Source organism: Drosophila innubila (genome assembly GCF_004354385.1).
Source record: "Drosophila innubila isolate TH190305 chromosome 2L unlocalized genomic scaffold, UK_Dinn_1.0 5_B_2L, whole genome shotgun sequence".
NCBI classification, from domain to species: domain Eukaryota; kingdom Metazoa; phylum Arthropoda; class Insecta; order Diptera; family Drosophilidae; genus Drosophila; species Drosophila innubila.
Window position 1 is genome coordinate 7,930,899 of NW_022995373.1, and position 24,542 is coordinate 7,955,440.

Genomic DNA, 24,542 nt, shown 5'->3' on the forward strand with positions numbered 1-24,542 from the left:
ACGTATTTAAGCGACACTGCGCTGTTTTTTCGCCCTGTTTAACCAAATCAGCTGTTTATAAACAACACAAAATGACAAAAACTACAGTGCGATGTTATAGTTAACACAACGATACGTAGCGAGAAGTGTGAACCAAATATCAAACTGCAAATCGTAAAATTTTTTATGTGCGTCAAGATAGCAACGGCTCGCCAGCAACGAAAAGCGAAACTTGGTTCATGAGTCGGAACCAGTTATGAATTTCATCATTTTTAAATGTTTTTCGACATTAAATCAATAAAGTAATGATGCAGAATTGTAGATAATTGTTTTATTTATAGTTTTAACCCTCTACTGCATGAGCATAGAAATAATAAAGAAAAAAATTTTTTGAATGTAATTATGTGTTTATTTAGGCCAAAATAATATATATTTGGACTTTTTTTTTTTTTTGGGGGCATAGTTTGGGGTGGGGGAAATGGAGCCATATATGGCTTTGTATGCATTCAGCTGATTCCAGAGTTTGCCATATATGGCTCTGTATGCATGTATGCATTACTTCATGTGAAAGTTGGTGAAACAGTTTCTTTTGTCGTTGTAGCATAGAAATACATTGCATTTCTCACAAAAGGTGTATGAGCGGAAAGAACAATCGTTTTTGCAGAGTTGCCTTTGCTTTTTCCAGGTGGGAAAATGCCCAATATGGTCCTCCCGAACAGAATTCAATGGAATTTCCTGGTGCTTTCGTCTTTTGCTGGTAGTAGGAGTACCTTCCCTACTTGTACACGGGGATGAAGTTGGAGTCATCGCAGGTCGTCCGCGCTTCTTTACTTTTCCTGCCTTGCACAGGTGCTCAGCTATTAAAAGCTTGAAATCGAAGAGTGGCATATATTGATCTGACTTACGACGCCATAGAATCCATGAATTCACTACGCACATATCAATCATGTGAAAAAATATTTTCTTATACCATTTTCTTGAGCGCAATTGAATTCTATAAAGTCCAAGTAAAGAATCCAGTAAGTCAACGCCACCCATATAATTATTGTAAACATCAACTGCCTTAGGAGAGTTGATTTCTACATACTTTTTGTCTTTCTTACTGAATCGTTTTTTTGTTGTAACAGGATTGCTTCCCACGTAACTAGAAAGAATGTTGACTACTTTATTGTCAAACCAAGAGACGAGGCCAAGCTGAACTCCATCGATAATAGCTACTTTTTCGACCATGCTTCCACGTCCTTGGCTTTTCAACTCTTTTTCAGTTGGCATCTTTGAATTGGGTACTCGATTGATTCTTACCGTACCTAAAGCTAATATACCATTTTTCATAAGGTAGACTTCAAGATTTGGACTATTGAACCAATTGTCGAAAAATAATTTGTAGTTTTTTCCTTTTGGTACGGTTGCCGATAGCCTAGATACAACATTTCCGCTTACTCCCAAATTAGGCGCTCCCTCCGGATATGTATCACTTTGGGCTCCCGCAAAAATATCAAAGTCGTAGCTAAAACCTGATACTCCACTCAAGACAAAATTTTTGAAGCCCCATTTGTGAGGTTTTGCCGGATTATATTGTTTTAAGTGGTGACGGCACTTCGTGGGAATAATTTGCTCGTCAACCACCAAATGTTCTTCCTTAGGTACGAGCAGTAATTGATTACGGATTTTGTCCAGCACCGGTCGAATCTTGAATAGCTTGTCAAACCCGGCTTCCCCTGCCAACTTCATATCGTTATTATTGTTAAAGTGCAGAAAACGTTTTATAGTTTCCCATCGGTTGCAACTCATTGTGCCATATATAATTTCTTGACCCAGAGTCGAATTCCAATAGAGTCTTGAAGATGGTAATTGTACCAACGACATGTATATGACCATGCCTATAAATTGATCTACTTCATTTCGAGTAATACCAGCTGGCTTATTTATATCAACTTGGAGTGCATATAGATTTGACTGATCAACCAAGAAATTCATCAGATCGTCGTTGAAAAAAAAATTAAAAAAGTCTGCCGGTGTCTCCAGTTCATTGATACAAGTTGAAAGATTGGTATTTCCTTGAAATGGAAAGGTCTCATTCAAATACGGTGGTAAGTGACCAGCTTTCCATATCTGTGCTTCTGTCTTTTTTCTTGGCACTGTCTTTGGCTTTGCTTTAGAAGTGCACGGCTTTTCACAGATGTCATCGGAACTACTCTCATCGGTCTCCGAAATATAAACATCTTCCTCTTGGATTTTTTGATTTTCAACAACTTCGTCTTCGGAATCGGCTATGCTGTCATCATCACTTTGAAACGGATCATCGATTTCGTTCACGTATTGCAAACTACCGTAAAATAATTGTGCATTCATTTCTAAAAGAAAACAAGTGCAATTGTTAAGCTAATATGCTAATAATGCATATGTACATAGAATATAAACATGCACGCGTTACTGCATATAGAGCCATATATGGCGTCCACAGTTTTTTGCATAGAATAGTATATGTGATGCTCACCTATAGTCAAATTCTATTTTTTATGAACGAAAACTTTATATTCTCTTAGAAAAAAAATACTTTTCAGTGATAAAACTGATTTTTAGTGCAGTAATTTTAATTTTAATTTCACCACAATTCACTTTCGTTCGTCTGCTTGAGACGCGAGCAAAAAACTGATTGAAACTTGAGATAAGGCAACACAAAGAAGTTCTGAGTATAGACATCTAACAGAAAATAGTTGAAAGAGAATAAGTGATAACAAACGGTTTAAAATATGTACCGTTTTATTGCAAAAAAAAATTATTGAAAGTGAGAAGCCATATATGGCTTGGTATGCGGTAGAGGGTTAAGCAATATTTTGCCAATTTCAGCCTTTAAATTGAGAAAAACAAATGAAAATAAAAAGTGAAAAAGTTTACATTTTCACCATTTCTTAAATATCTAAGCTCAGGGGGACGGCCCCGAAAACCGCTAATGCACGATTAAAGCCCACAATTTCACCTTTCTAATGGGACCATATTTAGAAAAAGTTATCAGGACGTTTTTGAGATATTTTGGAAAGAACGCAGCTACCTCAATGAAAGGCTCATACAAAATGAAAGCCAAAATCAATGCCTTGTTCTCAAACCTCAAAATCTTTTCTCAGGAGGAACGGGCCAAAAAGCGGCACATAGCAAATTAAAGCTACAAGTTTGGAGAAGCTATTTCAATTTAATTTAAAGAAAGTTATCAGACAGTTTTTGAGAAAATTAATTAATTGTAAATTAACCCCAAAAAGTTCATGAGCAAGTCCTGTCGAACTAGTAGCTCCAACGTGAACTGAACTACTACGCAACAGAAAGCTGACTGATATGGCTCGGATATATATGCGTATGTCTAACTTTTTTAAACGCGCGGCCCCAGATGCACGGTATGTGGGAGTATAGGGCTTAATTTTACTAACATTTTGCTGCAACTTTCATCAATTTCTATCAGACAGTTTTTGAGAAATTTGCATTTTAGTAAATTTGCCATTTTAGCTGAAATCAAATACATAAAACAACGTGGCAGCATTGTGTATGTACATATGTAAATAAAGGCTGCCTGATTGATGCAAATTGTCGTGGTCATTTCAATTTTTATGAATGAAAATTATGCAATGAAATATTTACAAAATTTTTACATCCATGTCAATTTTAATAGAATATGTTTATGTTAAGCAGGCATTTTCTAAGTAATTAGCATAATGTATTTTGGCGCATTGTCGCCATATGTTAATGTGGGCTGCCAACCTTATTCGCAAATATGCGTCGATATTAAACTAGGTGGCAGCCTTGTACATAACGGAACTTTAAAGCTGCATTCCGAGAAGTCTGTTTATGTGTGAAAAACATAAAGAGAAATTGTTGTGCGCGATTTGTATCTAAAAAGTAGCTTAAAATGTTTCGAGAATTGGCAAAAAGGTATGTCTTTTAATTATATGTTATAGGCAGTGCTTGTATGTTTGTATAAGTGTGTGTGGTTATACATCCTGAAAAGGGGATATTGGTTTTGTGCAAGTGTTCGTCTGTCCGTCTGTATGAGTGTAAAAGATGTTGAGATTTTGCATTCAAGTTCTTGTATACCCAGCTCAGTACAAGTTTGTTTAAATATATTAATAGCTACATTAATCCGATATACACATGTAAAGATAAAATTATATCTTATTTTTTAAAATTGTGAAAACTATTTTAGAATTTTTTTACAAAATAATACACACACTTATGTACGATGCATATTAAAATATTCGTTGTTTTCCGTATTGCGTACTCTTTTAAATAAAAAATAAACTTTTTCCAGAAACCTATTCAGAAATGCTATTGAGGATGCGATCGACCTGAACATAATATCTCCAGTTGAAAATCTAAGACAGCCTGATTTTGAATATAGAATTCTTATTGTTAACAATAAGCTTATAGAGCAAAATTGGGCCGGTGTTCAACTGACAGATAATTTTCACCAGAGAAAAATTATAAACAAAAGTTTTAAGCGAGTAAGTGTTCTTATTATACAGGCCCAATATGTATTATAAAATCATTTTTTTTCAGATTCGGGAGAAACGCTTAAAGGATATTCAGGAAAATAAGAGTAAGTTTAACATTTTGAACTTAGATATTAATAGTATTAGTGATATGTCAAACATAGACACTAATATTATTTCTAGTTCAAAATTGATCATTAATAGTAATATTATTATTTATATGTCAAACATAGACACTAATAATATTTCTATATTTAGTTGCACTGATAATAGTTCGTCCAATAATATTATGGACGCAAGCTATGTTGAAGGTGCACTTAAATGCTTTAGGAAAAAATGCTACAAATCTAACGAAAGCTTAAACAGATCAGTTCATTTAATAGCTAATTTGAAAAGTCGCCAAGCAACATTTTCAGATTGCACAAATTTTGACACTGAAATGAGTATTTCTCTATTTAAAGTCGCTTTAAATGAATTATGTCGTATTTTTCCAAAAAAGCAAGTATAGAACACATTCTTCGAGAAGCTTACACTTCTTTTAATAATGCGTGTGTTTTATATTTTAAAAATGTAAGATTAAACAAAAGGTCGTTTGTTGCATATGGATACTGTAAACATCCATCATGCAACCACATTTTGTTTCGTGGGTCTTATGATGGGCTTGTTAATGTATACACAAGCAGTCCACAAATTTCCCACACAATTAGATATAAAAAATCAACGCAGTCCAGATCTATTAACAGATTTATTGAAAAGGCTGCTATTAGAAACAGAACTGCGTTTGAATATAGATCCCCAAAATTAAACAGTCTCAATATGTCTCGAGCTAGAGTTGGTAATGACCAGATTACCAATGAGAAATTACCCTTTTACAGAAATTTAATTTTGGAGGAAAATCGAAAATTTGATTTCGAGAAGGATCCGTTTAAGGATGCCTACGATATGATTTCCAATGGGTTTTCTCATTTTATTCGGTTTCTTTCCACGAAACTAGAAGTTTTTTATGGGACAAAGAACATATAAATATGCTTTTGACCCATATAAAACCGCACACTCTACATATTGATGCTACTGGAAATATAGTGAAACCGATAAGCTTCGTTAAAAACGTATATTTTTTATATTCATTGGTTGCTCATATTTCAGACAGTAAAATTGTTTTCCCTGTCGCACATGCAATTCTCTCTAATCATACATCATATGATATACGCAGATTTTTATATGATCTGCGGGAGTTTTGCAAAAAAAAATAAGCTGAAATGGCTCTTTGCAGAAGAATAACCACCGATGTTAGTTTGCAATAATTGGGCCATTTTAAAAGATATAATAACATAGATCTAGCGACATTAACGAAATTTGTTATAATTTCGTTTATAATATAGTGGCACTATGCCCAAAGTCTGTGTTCAATTTTGTACAAAATTACTGCAAAATTATGTGTCGTAACATAGACGAAGTTGTTGGCTTGAACAATATTAAACTCAGAACGTTTTTAAGAAACGCTTTGGGTTGTGCTTACTCAATAAACAATGCTGGAGATTTAGAAGAATGGTTCAAATATATTGCAATCATTCTTCTTTTCCAAATATTGATAAAAATGTGGATGATGCTATTCATTATTTTTCAAATTATTCTGAGCAGCCATCCACACTTAACTCAATGGATAATATAATTTTGGGAGAAACTAACAATGTTATTAAAGATCAAACATTGCAGTCTATTGCTGAAAAAAGTCCATTTAGAGTTAAATTTCAAAGAATACGTACAGAAGTACAGGAACTCGTATCACAAAATAAGAGCATCTTCTGTACATTAAATACCTATTTGTGTCCAAAAATGTTGGACTTAATTATAAATAAGTATATTGTGTATGCGCCATTTGGACCAATATTATTGGACATTTTATTGATAAATCTACTAAAAGGCCCAGTAATGCTCCAGTAGAATCGTTTTTCAGAACACTTAAACACAGTGTTATTAAAACGAATGACAAAAATGGCTTAAAGCTTTGACGATTTATTTGCCAGTTAAATGACTTATCAAATTCCATTAGCAGACAATTTGAACTTGCTAGGCCAGAAGTTCTGCAACCATTTAATGAAATGGTTGTGAGGCCACGAGAAAAACATTTTATATCAAAATCTAAAAAAGGGTTTTGATGAAATGTCGTGCAAGCGAAAGCTTTCCAAGCATAAGGAAAGTTGGAAAAAATCGCTAAATAAAAGATTAAAAGTAGGTATGCTTAAAAGTGATTTTTCTAGTTTATTAAAAATCCAAGAAAATCATGAGGCATCAATATGCCATGACCATTCCTACACTTCAATAGAGGGCAAGAATGCTTTTAAAATGGATTTCAAATGTAAGAAATATTTGTCCACTTTAAAAAAGCATAGCAATTTAAGTAATATTTCAGAACTTTACATTTTAATTTGTGAAACTTTGTTTTCATGTGTACAAGCTGGCATCAATTCACCTGCCTTTATGTTTCACATCACTATAAAAGATTTATTTTCGTTAAACGGCTGCCAATGGCTAACAAATTTTATTGTCGATGTTTGCCTAACAGCCATTTTATACGAAAACTCAATAAAAATTGCTTGAATAATGAGGAGGTTATTAAAAGTGGTTTAAATAATAATACCAATTTAATAATACCTCATTGTTTCGAGAATCATTTTTATATACTATTTATTAATCAAACGAAAAACGAGATAGCCTTTTTAGACCCATTTGGGAAACCACATTGGGTTATTGTGTTTGAAAATTACTATCTCAGAATGTTAATACGCTAGAAGCTAGAAGAAAATTATTCAGTGGCTTCAATACAACATGACAAGCAATTGGATGATTACAATTGCGGAATTTTAATTTTACAGTTTGCAGAATCGTATGTGTCGAACGTTTCACTTACAAATTTAAAGTCTAATGACTTATACAGAAGCGAAATGTTTGATAAAATTCTCAAATTTGGAGATTCTTTAAATGATTTATGTCTTCACTGCGCGTTTAAGACATCATTCTCAGAGTCCAGATGCTCTTATTGTGATCGTTTTATATGTGAGCTTTGTACCAAAAAATATTATAAAACAAATTCAGAAAATATTATTTGCAAGATATGTGAGCTTAGTTCATATGTTTTCAAATAATATACATATCTATACATTTTGAACATAACATAATAATAAATGTATTTAAGTAAATACACAAAAGTTTGTGTTGTGGATTAGGCCTACTGGGGGTACCACACTAAAAAAAACGCGCTGTTAACTCTACCTCAATGGTGGTGCGGAAAGGAGTTAAGTTATAAAGTTGTTTCCTCTTTTCATACCCTGAGCCCATTGAAAATGGGCAAAAAAGGGTATAATGTGTTTGGCAGAATGTATGTAACAGGCAGAAGTAGGGGTGGCAGACCCCATAAAGTATATATATTCTTGATCAGGATCAACAGCCGAGTCGATCTAGCCCTGTCCGTCTGTCTGTCCGTATGTCCGTCTGTCCGTCTGTCTGTCCGTCTGTTTGAACGCGTCGATCTCAGAGACTGTAAGTGCTAGAGACTTCAAATTTGGAATGCAGGTTTGTGATACGCAGGTCAAGTTTGTTTCCAATTTTGATGCCACGCCTTCGCCCACAAATTGAAAAATAACGATTTACAGGCGCAATTTTGACATAGCACTCCTAACTGAACAATCAGTTGAGAAGTATGCGTATTAAACGACCCTGAAAATTTCAAAGCGATTGACCCATAAATAAAGAAGTTATTTCAGGAATTTAGATTTAGTTGAATAATTACATTTGGATGGCAAATCAAACGTGCGAGCGAGACAGCATGTTCACGTTTGTATGCAAGGCGCACAAACACAGTCAGAAATAGTACCAATTTTCTTTTGGGCTTCGATTTCAAGTACTATATGACCTAGAGACTTCAAATTTGGAATGCAGGTTTGTGAATACCATACGCAGGTCAAGTTTGTTTCCAATTTTTGATGCCACGCCCCCTTCGCCCACAAATTGAAAAATAACGATTTACAGGCGCAATTTTTGACATAGCACTCCCTAACTGAACAATCAGTTGAGAAGTATGCGTATTAAACGACCCTGAAAATTTCAAAGCGATTGACCCATAAATAAAGAAGTTATTTCGAATTTAGATTTAGTTGAATAATTACATTTGGATGGCAAATCAAACGTGCGAGCGAGACAGCATGTTCACGTTTGTATGCAAGGCGCACAAACACAGTAAGAAATAGTACCAATTTTCTTTTGGGCTTCGATTTCAAGTACTATATGACCTAGAGACTTCAAATTTGTTATGTAGGTTCCTGGATACCATACGCAGGTCAAGTTTGTTTCCAATTTTAGGTGCCACGCCCTTCGCACAAATTGCACAAAACGATTTACAGGCGCAATTTTGACATAGCACTCCTAACTGAACAATCAGTTGAGAAGTATGCGTATTAAACGACCCTTTCAAAGCGATTGACCCATAAATAAAGAAGTTATTTCGAATTTAGATTTAGTTGAATAATTACATTTGGATGGCAAATCAAACGTGCGAGCGAGACAGCATGTTCACGTTTGTATGCAAGGCGCACAAAGACAGAACGAATAAGTACCCATTTTTTTGGTACCAAATAAGAATTAAGCGATAAGCAAAAATATTATCGATATCATGTAATGAAAATGTTAATGTATAATTTATGTATATACAAATATACAATTTGATTAAAATATAATTGTGTTAATATATAAATATGTATTTTTGCATGGCAAAAATCAGCAGAAGCTGATAGCTATGTATGTATGAAATTGCATGAGAGAAATAGCGATCATTTTGCAGCACTACTCTTGCATCTTTGCCGAGCACTGAAAGCTGCAAAATAATAATTTTAATTATTAATATTTTCGATTCCTTACACATATATATAATAAGTATCTGCTTATTATCGTTGTAAAAAAAACTTAGCATTTTCCGCTATAAGAATCTCATAAAATTAGACATTGCCTTTTATTTCAAATTTCGCGCGCACTGCAGCAGCCTTTGGCAGGCTTGAATTTGTTGCGTAAGTGGGAGGAGTGAGAGAGGAAAATGGGTGCTGCCAGATTGCAGGCTGAGCAAAGTTGTAGTTTGTGGCTACTCTTGACACACTACATCGATTGCAAAGCGATTACGATTACGACTTGCGATTTACCAATTTATCAATTTCTAATTAATTTTAAACAAGTTTATTATATTAAAGTTTATTATATTAAACTTATTTAAAATTAATTAGAAATTGATAAATAAATCTAAGTCGTAATCAAATCGAGTGATGTATTAGTTCAGTGAGGCATTAATAACGTAGTCTGCAGTGATAAGCACAGTGACTTCAGAAAACCGAAAGTTGTTCATAGTTTCGCGTGTGTAATTTTGATACCCTGAGCCCATTGAAAATGGGCAACAATCAACTTTATAAAGAGGACATGGGCTCAGGGTATCCTACTGTCGAGCGTGCTCGACTGTAGCCACACTCACCGCGAGCGAAGCGAGCCAGGGATAGGCGAGCGAAGGGAGCAGAGCCCTTGTTAATATTAATTTACATATATATTATATGACAGCAGCAAAGCCGGCAAAGCAGAAGGAAGCGGAAAAGGAAGCAGACGTGCCGCCCAAGATTAAGTCAAGTTGGAGAATGGGTTGCGGGCTTGTGTTTGTCATCTGGAAGCAGTAAAGTAATTAGTATTTTAATAACAATTTCTTTGTGGATTGCTTAACTTACCTTGTTGTTTATTATGGTTGTACCGGGTACGACTACACCGGGTGCAACACCACCGGCCGCTGCAGGCCTTGCTCCCGTAGCGCCTGCTGCTGCAGACCTTGCTGCCGTAGCACCGCCTGCTGCAGGCCTTGCTGCCGTAGCACCTGCTGCTGCAGGCCTTGCTGCCGTAGCGCCTGCTGCAGCAGACCTTGCTGCCGTAGCACCGGCTGCTCTATTTGAGCCTGCAGCTCCTCAATCAGGCGAAAGGCGTTGTCAAGTTGTTGTTGCTGCTGCTGCACCACAATCTCCAGCTTAATTTGTTGTTTTTTGATTTGATTTTTTTGCTCCACTTTAATCTGCGATATTGAGTTCTTAAGGCTATGGAAAGCCTGTGGCGTATTGGATTCCAGAGTGTTTATTTCGCGGTTGATATTATTCTGCATTGCCCTAAAGCAGGCCATCCACAGTCGAATTTGTTTGACGAACTGTTCGTCGAACAAGAATTACATTTGCCCACTAACTATATTAAACATTGCTTGCAAACATCATTTGTAGAAAGTTTTCACATGTCATCTGATAACGATACAATAATTGCCTTGATGGCGATACATATTTATTCAATGAAAAAAAAGAAAAGGGAGCAGAAAATGTAGCTCATGGAAGTACCAGATGTTTGGCTTATAAATATCGTCCACTCCAGCGCCAGATCTTTCGCTCCTCTTTATTTTTTGAAGCTCGCGTCTGTATGATGCACTCAGGGAATTAACCTTTTTTTTTAACAGCCTCAACGGTTGCCTCTTCATCGACTTCTTTGTATTTATTTAATAATAAGTCCACGATTTGCTTCATATTCTTGTTTTGTATGCTTCGCTTTTTGCTTGCCACAGTGCTGGCTCATTTGCAGACAATGAATAAATTCTAGCAAAATTGCTTCGACATTTTGACAAATGATGTTTGTGCCAACATTGCCATCCATTATCGAATTTTTGAATCGAACACACAATACAAAACAAGCAACACAAAATTTGGACACGAACACTACCACCAACGACGACTATTTCGTCGAATCGAACACGTTCGTCTGCTTTAGAGCGGCAATGCGATTATTGTTTCGCTGCATCTTTATGTTACACTTAAACCAGACTTCTCGGAAATGCAGCTTTAAAGTTCCGTTATGTACAAGGCTGCCACCTAGTTTAATATCGACGCATATTTGCGAATCAGGTTGGCAGCCCACATTAACATATGGCGGCAATGCGCCAAAATACATTATGCTAATAACTTAGAAAATGGCTGCTTAACATAAACATATTCTATTAAAATTGACATGGATGTAAACATTTTGTAAATATTTCATTTCATAATTTTCATTCATAAAAATTGAAATGACCACGACAATTTGCATCAATCAGGCAGCCTTTATTTACATATGTACATACACAATGCTGCCACGTTGTTTTATGTTTTTGATTTCAGCTAAAATGGCAAATTTACTAAAATGCAAATAGTAGTGTGCGATTCGTATCTAGAAAATAGCTTAAAATGTTTCGAGAATTGGAAAAAAGGTATTGCATGCAATTATATGTTACAGGCTGTGCTTGTATGATTGTGTATGTATGTGTGGTTATACATCCTGAAAATGGGATATTGGTTTTGTGCAAATGTTCGTCTGTCCGTCTGTATAAGTCTAAAAGATGTTGAGATTTTGCATTCAAGTTCTTGTATACCCAGCTCAGTACAAGTAAGTTTAAAAATATTAATATCTACATTAATCCGAAATACACATGTAAAAGATTTTTTTTTCGTTTTGCGCATTCTTTTCAATTAAAAACCAGAATCGAATTGAATCAGTTCAAAAGCAATTTTTGCTTTTCGCCTTACGTGGTTTTAGCTGGGATCCCAACCTTCGTTTACCACCGTACTCCCATAGGCTTCGTCTTCTCAATCTTCCGTCTTTAATTAATCGAAGAAAACTCTTGGTGTTGTTTTTCTTCACAAATTAATTATTGGCGAGATTGATTCTAGATCCCTTCTGGCCCGCCTCACCTTTTCGGCCCCCGCAGGTTTACTGATTACGCTTCACAAGGTTCGTTTCGTGTTTTATGCACTAACTTTAATAGCCTCTTTCACGTTTTCTCCTCAGAACTCTCTCTGCCTCTCCCTTCCCTAAAATCCGCACTTTTCAATACCTATCGTTAAATCCCTGGCCTTACTAATACTAATAACTTGTTATGTTACTTAAAACTAGTCAAACATTCATTCTATTAATATTAACAATACTAATCTTTATTGATCTGATTAGGTTTTTCTGGGTTTTTCCCAATCGTTGCAACAAATGTTGGATCATTTATAATTTTTGCTTATCCCAGATCTAACTTTAATTTTTTTTCTTTACAGTTCATAACTTATATTTAATTTTATTTGTATTTGTAATCCTTAACTTAATTTTTATACTTGGTAATTTTTTCTTTGTCGACTGCTTTTAGTCGTGCATAAATAAATAAATAAAATAAAATGAGCAAGTTTAAATGAACAATTCCTTGAATTGGAAAATCCTTTTCACAGGTATTTATTTAAGCTAGATGTCTAAAAATATATTTATTTTTGTAATAGTAGTCCCATAAAGAATTTTGGTAGACTGATTTGTATAAATTGAGCATTCAATTTTATCAAAATACTGACTATATGCATCTTTTTCTTTTTTACCAACCAAATTGGAAAATGATTTAGTCATTTCATGCTCTTTCCTTCAAGGAAGCAAGTCCTGCTATTTTTGTAAGGAACTCAGCTTGTTTAAGCTGCTCTTCGATCGTAAAACTTGAGTAGGACCGATAGACCCGATCGGTCAAAAATAAGCACCTAAAGTTTCACCATTGACTGATTAACAACCCGAAAGAAATTCGAATGGGCTGAATCGGCAGAGCAAGCTTTTCAAGCGCTTAAAGTTAAAATATGTACAGCCCCTGTATTGTATACTTCTCATTTTGAGGCTCTTATATAGATTCTTCTATATTGCAAGCAGATCCAGTTTGTATCAGAATTTGGCCATAGAAAATTTCATATCCTAATTATAAGAATAATTTAAAAGCTAGTGACACCAAACTTGGTATGTAGATTCGTCTATATTGCAGGCAGATCAAGTTTCATTTTTGTTTTCGAACCAACTTTGGACAGGAAATATAAAACCAAGTTTAATGCTTACTCTTTTATTTTGCTTACGATATCTCATTAAACAAAAAAGTTTTTCATATTAAAACTAGTTTTTCGACCGATTGTTCCTATGGGCGCTATATAATATAGCTGTCCGATTAAAAAAAGAAACAAACTTGATCTACCTGCAATATTGAGGAATCTAAATACCAAATTTGGTGTCACTAGCTTTTAAATTGTTCTTATAATTTGGATATGAAATTTTATTTTTTCGATTTGTGTGGCCGAACAGAAAGCTGACTGATGTAGCTCGGATATATATGCGTATGTCTAACTTTTTTGAACGCGCGGCCCCAGATGCACGATATGTGGGAGTATAGGGCTTAATTTTACTAACATTTGCTGCAACTTTCATCAACTTCTATCAGACAGTTTTGAAAATTTGCATTTTAGTAAATTTGCCATTTTAGCTGAAATCAAATACATAAAACAACGTGGCAGCATTGTGTATGTACATATGTAAATAAAGGCTGCCTGATTGATGCAAATTGTCGTGGTCATTTCAATTTTTATGAATGAAAATTATGAAATGAAATATTTACAAAATTTTTACATCCATGTCAATTTTAATAGAATATGTTTATGTTAAGCAGGCATTTTCTAAGTTATTAGCATTGTCGCCATATGTTAATGTGGGCTGCCAACCTGATTCGCAAATATGCGTCGATATTAAACTAGGTGGCAGCCTTGTACATAACGGAACTTTAAAGCTGCATTCCGAGAAGTCTGTCTGATAATAGTTCGTCCAATAATATTATGGACGCAAGCTATGTTGAAGGTGCACTTAAATGCTTTAGGAAAAAATGCTACAAATCTAACGAAAGCTTAAACAGATTAGTTCATTTAATAGCTAATTTGAAAAGTCGCCAAGCAACATTTTCAGATTGCACAAATTTTGACACTGAAATGAGTATTTCTCTATTCAAAGTCGCTTTAAATGAATTATGTGGTATTTTTTCCAAAAAAGCAAGTATAGAACACATCTTCGAGAAGCTTACACTTCTTTTAATAATGCGTGTGTTTTATATTTTAAAAATGTAAGATTAAACAAAAGGTCGTTTGTTGCATATGGATACTGTAAACATCCATCATGCAACCACATTTTGTTTCGTGGGTCTTATGATGGGCTTGTTAATGTATACACAAGCAGTCCACAAATTTCCCACACAATTAGATATAAAAAATCAACGCAGTCCAGATCTATTAACAGATTTATTGAAAAGGCTGCTATTAGAAACAGAACTGCGTTTGAATATAGATCCCAAAAATTAAACAGTCTCAATATGTCTCGAGCTAGAGTTGGTAATGACCAGATTACCAATGAGAAATTACCCTTTTACAGAAATTTAATTTTGGAGGAAAATCGAAAATTTGATTTCGAGAAGGATCCGTTTAAGGATGCCTACGATATGATTTCCAATGGGTTTTCTCATTTTATTCAGTTTCTTTCCACGAAACTAGAAGTTTTTTTATGGGACAAAGAACATATAAATATGCTTTTGACCCATATAAAACCGCACACTCTACATATTGATGCTACTGGAAATATAGTGAAACCGATAAGCTTCGTTAAAAAACGTATATTTTTATATTCATTGGTTGCTCTTATTTCAGACAGTAAAATTGTTTTCCCTGTCGCACATGCAATTCTCTCTAATCATACATCATATGATATACGCAGATTTTTATATGATCTGCGGGAGTTTTGCAAAAAAAAATAAGCTGAAATGGCCTCTTTGCAGAAGAATAACCACCGATGTTAGTCTTGCAATAATTTGGGCCATTTTAAAAGAGTATAATAACATAGATCTAGCGACATTTAACGAAATTTGTTATAATTTCGTTTATAATATTAGTGGCACTATGCCCAAAGTCTGTGTTCAATTTTGTACAAGCCATTACTGCAAAATTATGTGTCGTAACATAGACGAAGTTGTTGGCTTGAACAATATTAAACTCAGAACGTTTTTAAGAAACGCTTTGGGTTGTGCTTACTCAATAAACAATGCTGGAGATTTAGAAGAATGGTTCAAATATATTGCAATCATTCTTCTTTTCCAAATATTGATAAAAATGTGGATGATGCTATTCATTATTTTCAAATTATTCTGAGCAGCCATCCACACTTAACTCAATGGATAATATAATTTTGGGAGAAACTAACAATGTTATTAAAGATCAAACATTGCAGTCTATTGCTGAAAAAAGTCCATTTAGAGTTAAATTTCAAAGAATACGTACAGAAGTACAGGAACTCGTATCACAAAATAAGAGCATCTTCTGTACATTAAATACCTATTTGTGTCCAAAAATGTTGGACTTAATTATAAATAAGTATATTGTGTATGCGCCATTTCGACCAATATTATTGGACATTTTATTGATAAATCTACTAAAAGGCCCAGTAATGCTCCAGTAGAATCGTTTTTCAGAACACTTAAACACAGTGTTATTAAAACGAATGACAAAAATGGCTTAAAGCTTTGACGATTTATTCGCCAGTTAAATGACTTATCAAATTCCATTAGCAGACAATTTGAACTTGCTAAGCCAGAGTTCTGCAACCATTTAATGAAATGGTTTGAGGCCACGGAAAAACATTTATATCAAAATCTAAAAAGGTTTTGATGAAATGTCGTGCAAGCGAAAGCTTTCAAGCATAAGGAAAGTTGGAAAAATCGCTAAATAAAAGATTAAAAGTAGGTATGCTCAAAAGTGATTTTTCTAGTTTATTAAAAATCCAAGAAAATCATGAGGCATCAATATGCCATGACCATTCCTACACTTCAATAGAGGGCAAGAATGCTTTTAAAATGGATTTCAAATGTAAGAAATATTTGTCCACTTTAAAAAGCATAGCAATTTAAGTAATATTTCAGAACTTTACATTTTAATTTGTGAAACTTTGTTTTCATGTGTACAAGCTGGCATCAATTCACCTGCCTTTATGTTTCACATAACTATAAAAGATTTATTTCGTTAAACGGCTGCCAGTGGCTAACAAATTTTATTGTCGATGTTTGCCTAACAGCCATTTTATACGAAAACTCAATAAAATTGCTTCAATAATGAGGAGGTTATTAAAAGTGGTTTAAAAATAATACCAATTTAATAATACCTCATTGTTTCGAGAATCATTTTTATATACTATTTATTAATCAAACGAAAAACGAGATAGCCTTTTTAGACCCATTTGGGAAACCACATTGGGTTATTGTGTTTGAAAATTACTATCTCAGAATGTTAATACGCTGGAAGCCAGAAGAAAATTATTCAGTGGCTTCAATACAACATGACAAGCAATTGGATGATTACAATTGCGGAATTTTAATTTTACAGTTTGCAGAATCGTATGTGTCGAACGTTTCACTTACAAATTTAAAGTCTAATGACTTATACAGAAGCGAAATGTTTGATAAAATTCTCAAATTTGGAGATTCTTTAAATGATTTATGTCTTCACTGCGCGTTTAAGACATCATTCTCAGAGTCCAGATGCTCTTATTGATCGTTTTATATGTGAGCTTTGTACCAAAAATATTATAAAACAAATTCAGAAAATATTATTTGCAAGATATGTGAGCTTAGTTCATATGTTTTCAAATAATATACATATCTATACATTTTGAACATAACATAATAATAAATGTATTTAAGTAAATACACAAAAGTTTGTGTTGTGGATTAGGCCTACTGGGGTACCACACTAAAAAAAAACGCTGTTAACTCTACCTCAATGGTGGTGCGGAAAGGAGTTAAGTTATAAAGTTTATTCCTCTTTTATACCCTGAATTGAAAATGGGCAAAAGTATAATGTGTTTAACAGAATGTATGTAACAGGCAGAAGTGGGGCAGACCCCATAAAGTATATATATTCTTGATCAGGATCAACAGCCGAGTCGATCTAGCCCTGTCCGTCTGTCTGTCCGTATGTCCGTCTGTCCGTCTGTCTGTCCGTCTGTTTGAACGCTAGAGACTTCAAATTTGGAATGCAGGTTTGTGAATACCATACGCAGGTCAAGTTTGTTTCCAATTTTTGATGCCACGCCCCCTTCGCCCAAAATTGAAAAAATAACGATTTACAGGCGCAATTTTTGACATAGCACTCCTAACTGAACAATCAGTTGAGAAGTATGCGTATTAAACGACCCTGAAAATTTCAAAGCGATTGACCCATAAATAAAGAAGTTATTTCGGATTTAGATTTAGTTGAATAATTACATTTGGATGGCAAATCAAACGTGCGAGCGAGACAGCATGTTCACGTTTGTATGCAAGGCGCACAAACAGTAAGAAATAGTACCAATTTTCTTTTGGGCTTCGATTTCAAGTACTATATGACCTAGAGACTTCAAATTTGTTATGTAGGTTCCTGGATACCATACATGAGTCAAGTTTGTTTCAATTTTAGGTGCCACGCCCCTTCGCCCAAATTGCACAAAACGATTTACAGGCGCAATTTTTGACATAGCACTCTAACTGAACAATCAGTTGAGAAGTATGCGTATTAAACGACCCTGAAAATTTCAAAGCGATTGACCCATAAATAAAGAAGTTATTTCGGAATTTAGATTTAGTTGAATAATTACATTTGCATGGCAAATCAAACGTGCGAGCGAGACAGCATGTTCACGTTTGTATGCAAGGCGCGCACAAAGACAGAACGAATAAGTACCCATTTTTTTTTTTTACCAAATAAGAATTAAGCGATAAGCAAAAATATTATCGATATCATGTAATGAAAATGTTAATGTATAATTTATGTATATACAAATATACAATTTGATTAAAATATAATTGTGTTAATATATAAATATGTATTTTTGCATGGCAAAATCAGCAGAAACTGATAGCTATGTATGTATGAAATTGCATGAGAGAAATAGCGATCATTTTGCAGCACTACTCTTGCATCTTTGCCGAGCACTGAAAGCTGCAAAATAATAATTTAATTATTAATATTTTCGATTCCTTACACATATATATAATAAGTATCTGCTTATTATCGTTGTAAAAAAAAACTTAGCATTTTCCGCTATAAGAATCTCATAAAATTAGACATTGCCTTTTATTTCAAATTTCGCGCGCACTGCAGCAGCCTTTGGCAGGCTTAATTTGTTGCGTAAGTGGGAGAGTGAGAGAAAATGGGTGCTGCCAGATTGCAGGCTGAGCAAAGTTGTAGTTTGTGGCTACTCTTGACACACGCTACATCGATGCAAGCGATTACGATTACGACTTGCGATTTACCAATTTATCAATTTCTAATTAATTTTAAACAAGTTTATTATATTAAAGTTTATTATATTAAACTTATTTAAAATTAATTAGAAATTGAATAAATGGCTGAATCATAATCGAGTATATAGTTCAGTGAGGCATTAATAACGTAGTCTGCAGTGATAAGCACAGTGACTTCGAAAACCGAAAGTTGTTCATAGTTTCGCGTGTGTAATTTTTGATACCCTGAGCCCATTGAAAATGGGCAACAATCAACTTTATAAAAGAGGACATGGGCTCAGGGTATCCTACTGTCGAGGCGATGCTCGACTGTACACCTCACTGCAGAGCGAAGAGGCAGGCCGAAATGTTGAGCGAAGCGAGCAGAGCAGGACCTTGTTATCTTCAAAATTTACATATATATTATACTTGTTAGCATATAAAGCCGGCAGAAAACAGAAGGAAGCGGAAAGGAAGCAGACGTGCCGCCCAAGATTAAGTCAAGTTGAGAATGGAGGTTGCGCGGCAGCAATGTTGTCATCTGGAAGCAGTAAAAGTAATTAGTATTTTAATTTCTTTGTGGATTGCTTAACTTACCTTGTTTATTGGTTGTACTGGGTACGTCATGCCGGGTCTAACACCACCAGGCTGCTGCAGGCCTTGCTGCCGTAGCGCCTGCTGCAGCAGACCTTGCTGCGTAGCACCGGCTGCTCTGTTGAGCCTGCAGCTCCTCAATCAGGCGAAAGGCGTTGTCAAGTTGTTGTTGCTGCTGCTGCACCAATCTCAACAATTTGTTGTTTTGATTTGATTTTTTGCTCCACTTTGTCACTGCGATATTGAGTTCTTAAATACTATGGAAAGCCTGTGGCATATTGGATTCAGAGTGTTTATTTTGCGTTTGATATTATCTGCATTGCCTAAAAGCAGGCCATCCACAGTCGTTGTTTGACGAACTGTTCGTCGAACAAAATTACATTTCACTAACTAATATATTAAACATTGCTTGCAAACATCATCATTTGTAGAAAGTTTTCACATGTCATCTGATAACGATACAATAATTCCTTGATGGCGATACATATTTATTCAATGAAAAAAAAAAGAAAGAGGGCAGAAAATGTAGCTCATGGAAGTACCAGATGTTTGGCTTATAAATATCGTCCCTCCAGCGCCAGATCTTTCGCTCCTCTTTATTTTTTTGAGCTCGCGTCTGTATGATGCTCAGGGAATTAACCTTTTTTTTAACAGCCTCAACGGTTATCTTCATCGACTTCTTTGTATTTATTATCATAAGTCCACGATTTGTTTCATATTCTTGTTTTTTGTATGCTTCGCTTTTTTTGCCTTACAGTGCTGGCTCATTTGCAGACAATGAATAAATTCTGCAAAAATTGGCCTGGGCATTTTGACAAATGATGTTTGTTATAACATTGCCATCCATTATCAATTTTTGAATCGACACACAATACAAAACAAACAACTTACAAAATTTGGACACGAACACTACCACCAACGACATTATTTCGTCAGATCGAACACGTTCGTCTGCTTTAGAGCAGCAATGCGATTATTGTTCGCTGCATCTTTATGTTACACTTAAACCAGACTTCTCGATGCAGCTTTAAAGTTCCGTTATGTACAAGGCTGCCACCTAGTTTAATATCGACGCATATTTGCAGATCAGGTTGGCAGCCACATTAACTTATATGGCGGCAATGCGCCAAAATACATTATCACTAATAACTTAGAAAAAAATGGCTGCTTAACATAAACATATTCTATTAAAATTGACATGGATGTAAACATTTTGTAAATATTTCATTTCATAATTTCATTCATAAAATTGAAATGACCACGACAATTTATCAATCAGAGCAACTTTATTTACATATGTACATACACAATGCTGCCATTGTTTTATGTTTTTGATTTCAGCTAAAATGGAAAATTTACTAAAAAATGCAAATAGTAATGTGCGTTCGTATCTAGAAAAAAACTTAAAATGTTTCGAATTGGAAAAAGGTATGGCTTGCAATTATATGTTACAGGCTGTGCTTGTATGATTGTGTATTTATGTGTGGTTATACATCCTGAAAATGGGATATTGGTTTTTGCAAATGTTCGTCTGTCCGTCTGTATGGTCTAAAGATGTTGAGATTTTGCATTCAAGTTCTTTATACCCAGCTCAGTACAAGTAAGTTTAAAATAATATCTACATTAATCCGAAATACATGTAAAGATTTTTTTTTTTCGTTTTGCGCATTCTTTTCAATTAAAACCAGAATCGAATTGAATCAGTTCAAAAGCAATTTTTTTGCTTTTTTCTTATACGTTTTTTTAGCTGGGATCCCAACCTTCGTTTACCACCACGTACTCCCATAGGCTTCGTCTTCTCAATCTTCGTCTTTATTAATCAGAAGAAAACTCTTGGTGTTGTTTTTTCTTCACAAATTAATTATTAGCGATTGATTCTAGATCCCTTCTGGCCGCCTCACCTTTTCATTGCAGGTTTACTGATTACGCTTCACAAGGTTCGTTTCGTGTTTTATGCACTAACTTTAATAGCCTCTTTCACGTTTTCTCCTCAGAGACTCTCTCTGCCTCTCCTTCCCTAAAATCCACTTTTCAATACCTATCGTTAAATCCTGGCCTTACTAATACTAATAACTTGTTATGTTACTTAAAACTAGTCAAACATTCATTCTATTATATTAATACTAATCTTTATTGATCTGATTAGGTTTTTCTGGGTTTTTCCCAATCGTTGCAACAAATGTTGGATCATTTATAATTTTGCTTATCCCAGATCTAACTTTAATTTTTTTCTTTACAGTTCATAACTTATATTTAATTTTATTTGTATTTGTAATCATAACTTAATTTTTATACTTGAAATTTTTTCTTTTGTCGACTGCTTTTAGTCGTGCATAAATAAATAAATAAAATAAAATGAGCAAGTTTAAATGAACAATTCCTTGAATTGGAAAATCCTTTTCACAGGTATTTATTTAAGCTAGATGTCTAAAATATATTTATTTTTTTGTAATAGTAGTCCCATAAAGATTTTGGTAGACTGTTTGTATAAATTGAGGCATTCATTTTTTTTACAGAATATTGACTATATGCATCTTTTTCTTTTTTTACCAACAAATTGAAAATGTTAAGTCATTTCATGCTCTTTCTTCAAGGAAGCAAGTCCTGCTATTTTTTGTAAGGAACTCAGCTTGTTTTAAGCTGCTCTTCGATCGTAAAACTGAGTAGGACCGATAGACCCGATCGGTCAAAAATAAGCACCTAAAGTTTCACCATTGACTGATTAACAACGAAAGAAATTCGAATGGGCTGAATCGGCAGAGCAAGCACTTCAAGCGCTTAAAGTTAAAATATGTACAGCCCTGTATTGTATACTTCTACTCATTTTGAGGCTCTTATAGATTCTTCTATATTGCAAGCAGATCAGTTTGTATCAGAATTTGGCCATAGAAAATTCATATCTAATTATAAGAATAATTTAAAAAGCTAGTGACACCAAACTTGGTATGTAGATTCGTCTATATTGCAGGCAGATCAAGTTTCATTTTGTTTTCGAATAACTTTGGACAGAATATAAAACCAAGTTTAATGCTTACTCTTTTATTTTGCTTACGATATCTCATTAAACAAGTTTTTTCATATTAAAACTAGTTTTTCGACCGATTGTTCTATGGGCATATATAATATAGCTGTCCGATTAAAAAAGAAACAAACTTGATCTACCTGCAATATTGAGGATAAATACCAAATTTGGTGTCTAGCTTTTAAATTGTTCTTATAATTTGATATGAAATTTTATTTTTTCGATTGTGTGGCCGAACAGAAAGCTGACTGATGTAGCTCGGATATATATGCGTATGTCTAACTTTTTTTGAACGCGCTGAATGCACGATATGTGGGAATATAGAGCTTAATTTACTAACATTTGCTGCAACTTTCATCAACTATCAGACAGTTTTTTGAGAAATTTGCATTTTAGTAAATTGCCATTTTAGCTGAAATCAAATACATAAAACAACGTGGCAGCATTGTGTATGTACATATGTAAAATAAGGCTGCCTGATTGATGCAAATTGTCGTGGTCATTTCAATTTTTATGAATGAAATTATGAAATGAAATATTTACAAAATTTTACATCATGTCAATTTTAATAGAATATGTTTATGTTAAGCAGGCATTTTTCTAAGTTATTAGCATTGTCGCCATATGTTAATGTGGGCTGTAACCTGATTCATAAATATGCGTCGATATTAAACTAGGTGGCAGCCTTGTACATAACGGAACTTAAAGCTGCATTCCGAAGTCTGTCTGATAATAGTTCGTCCATAATATTATGGACGCAAGCTATGTTGAAGGTGCATTAAATGCTTTTAGGAAAAATGCTACAAATCTAACAGCTTAAACAGATCAGTTCATTTAATAGCTAATTTGAAAAGTCGCCAAGCAACATTTTCAGATTGCATAAATTTTGACACTGAAATGAGTATTTCTCTATTTAAAGTCGCTTTAAAAAAATTTGTGGTATTTTTCCAAAAAAAAAAGTATAGAACACATTCTTCGAAGCTTACACTTTTTTAATAATGCGTGTGTTTATATTTTAAAATGTAAGATTAAACAAAAGGTCGTTTGTTGCATATGGATACTGTAAACATCCATCATGCAACCACATTTGGTTTCGTGGGTCTTATGATGGGCTTGTTAATGTATACACAAGCAGTCCACAAATTTCCACACAATTAGATATAAAAAATCAACGCAGTCCAGATCTATTAACAGATTTATTGAAAAGGCTGCTATTAGAAACAGAACTACGTTTGAATATAGATCCCAAAAATTAAACAATCTCAATATGTCTCGAGCTAGAGTTGGTAATGACCAGATTACCAATAAGAAATTACCCATTTACAGAAATTTAATATTGAAGGAAAATCAAAAATTTGATTTCGACACGGATCCGTTTAAGGATGCCTACGATATGATTTCCAATGGGTTTTCTCATTTTATTCAGTTTCTTTCCACGAAACTAGAAGTTTTCTTATGGGACAAAAGAACATATAAATATGCACTGACCCATATAAAACCGCACTCACATATTGATGCTACTGGAAATATAGTGAAACCGATAAGCTAATTAAAAACGTATATTTTATATTCATTGGTTGCTCATATTTCAGACAGTAAAAATTGTTTTCCTGTCGCACATGCAATTCTCTAATCATACATCATATATGACGCAGATTTTTATATGATCTGCAGGAGTTTTAAAAAAATAAAGCTGAAATGGCCTCTTGCAGAAGAATACAAACCGATGTTAGTCTTGCTTCCCAAAATTTAAAAATATAATAACATAGAATCTAGTGACATTTAACGAAATTTATTATAATTTCGTTTATAATATTAGTGGCACTATGCCCAAAGTCTGTTTCAATTTTAACGCAAGCCATTACTGCAAAAATTATGTCAATAACATAGACGAAGTTGTTGGCTTGAACAATATTAAACTCAGAACGTTTTAAGAAAAGCTTTGGGTTGTGCTTACTCATAAACAATGTTGGAGATTTAGAAGAATGGTTCAAATATATTGCAATCATTCTTCTTTTCAAATATTGATAAAAAATGATGATGCTATTCATTATTTTTCAAATTATTCTGAGCAGCCATCAACACTTAACTCAATGGATAATATAATTTTGGAGAAACTAACAATGTTATTAAAGATCAAACATTGCAGTCTATTGCTGAAAAAGTCCATTTAGAGTTAAATTTCAAAGAATACGTACAGTAGTACAGAACTCGTATCACAAAATAAGAGCATCTTCTGTACATTAAATACCTATTTGTGTCCAAAATGTTGGACTTAATTATAAATAAGTATATTGTGTATGCGCCA

At 34.1% G+C, this 24,542-nt stretch overlaps 1 protein-coding gene across 1 annotated transcript; it reads right to left on the reverse strand.

Annotated features, from left to right (window-relative positions):
• Positions 1 to 371: 371 nt before the first annotated feature.
• On the reverse strand, positions 372 to 2,721 carry LOC117782589. The gene is made up of 3 exons (XM_034619609.1): positions 2,477 to 2,721; positions 1,820 to 2,333; positions 372 to 540 (listed from the first exon to the last, which is right to left on the reverse strand). The coding sequence occupies exons 2-3, from the start codon at positions 2,329 to 2,331 to the stop codon at positions 486 to 488; spliced, it is 567 nt and encodes a 188-aa protein (XP_034475500.1). The 5' UTR covers positions 2,332 to 2,333; positions 2,477 to 2,721; the 3' UTR covers positions 372 to 485.
• Between the last annotated feature and the right edge of the window lie 21,821 nt (positions 2,722 to 24,542).

Coding starts and splice junctions, on each gene's coding strand:
- LOC117782589 (XM_034619609.1), bottom strand. CDS start 2,331: ATGAATGCACAATTATTTTACGGTAGTTTGCAATACGTGAACGAAATC. Junction 541..1,819: donor TTGGTACAATTACCATCTTC/AAGACTCTATTG, acceptor AACTTTCACATG/AAGTAATGCATACATGCATA.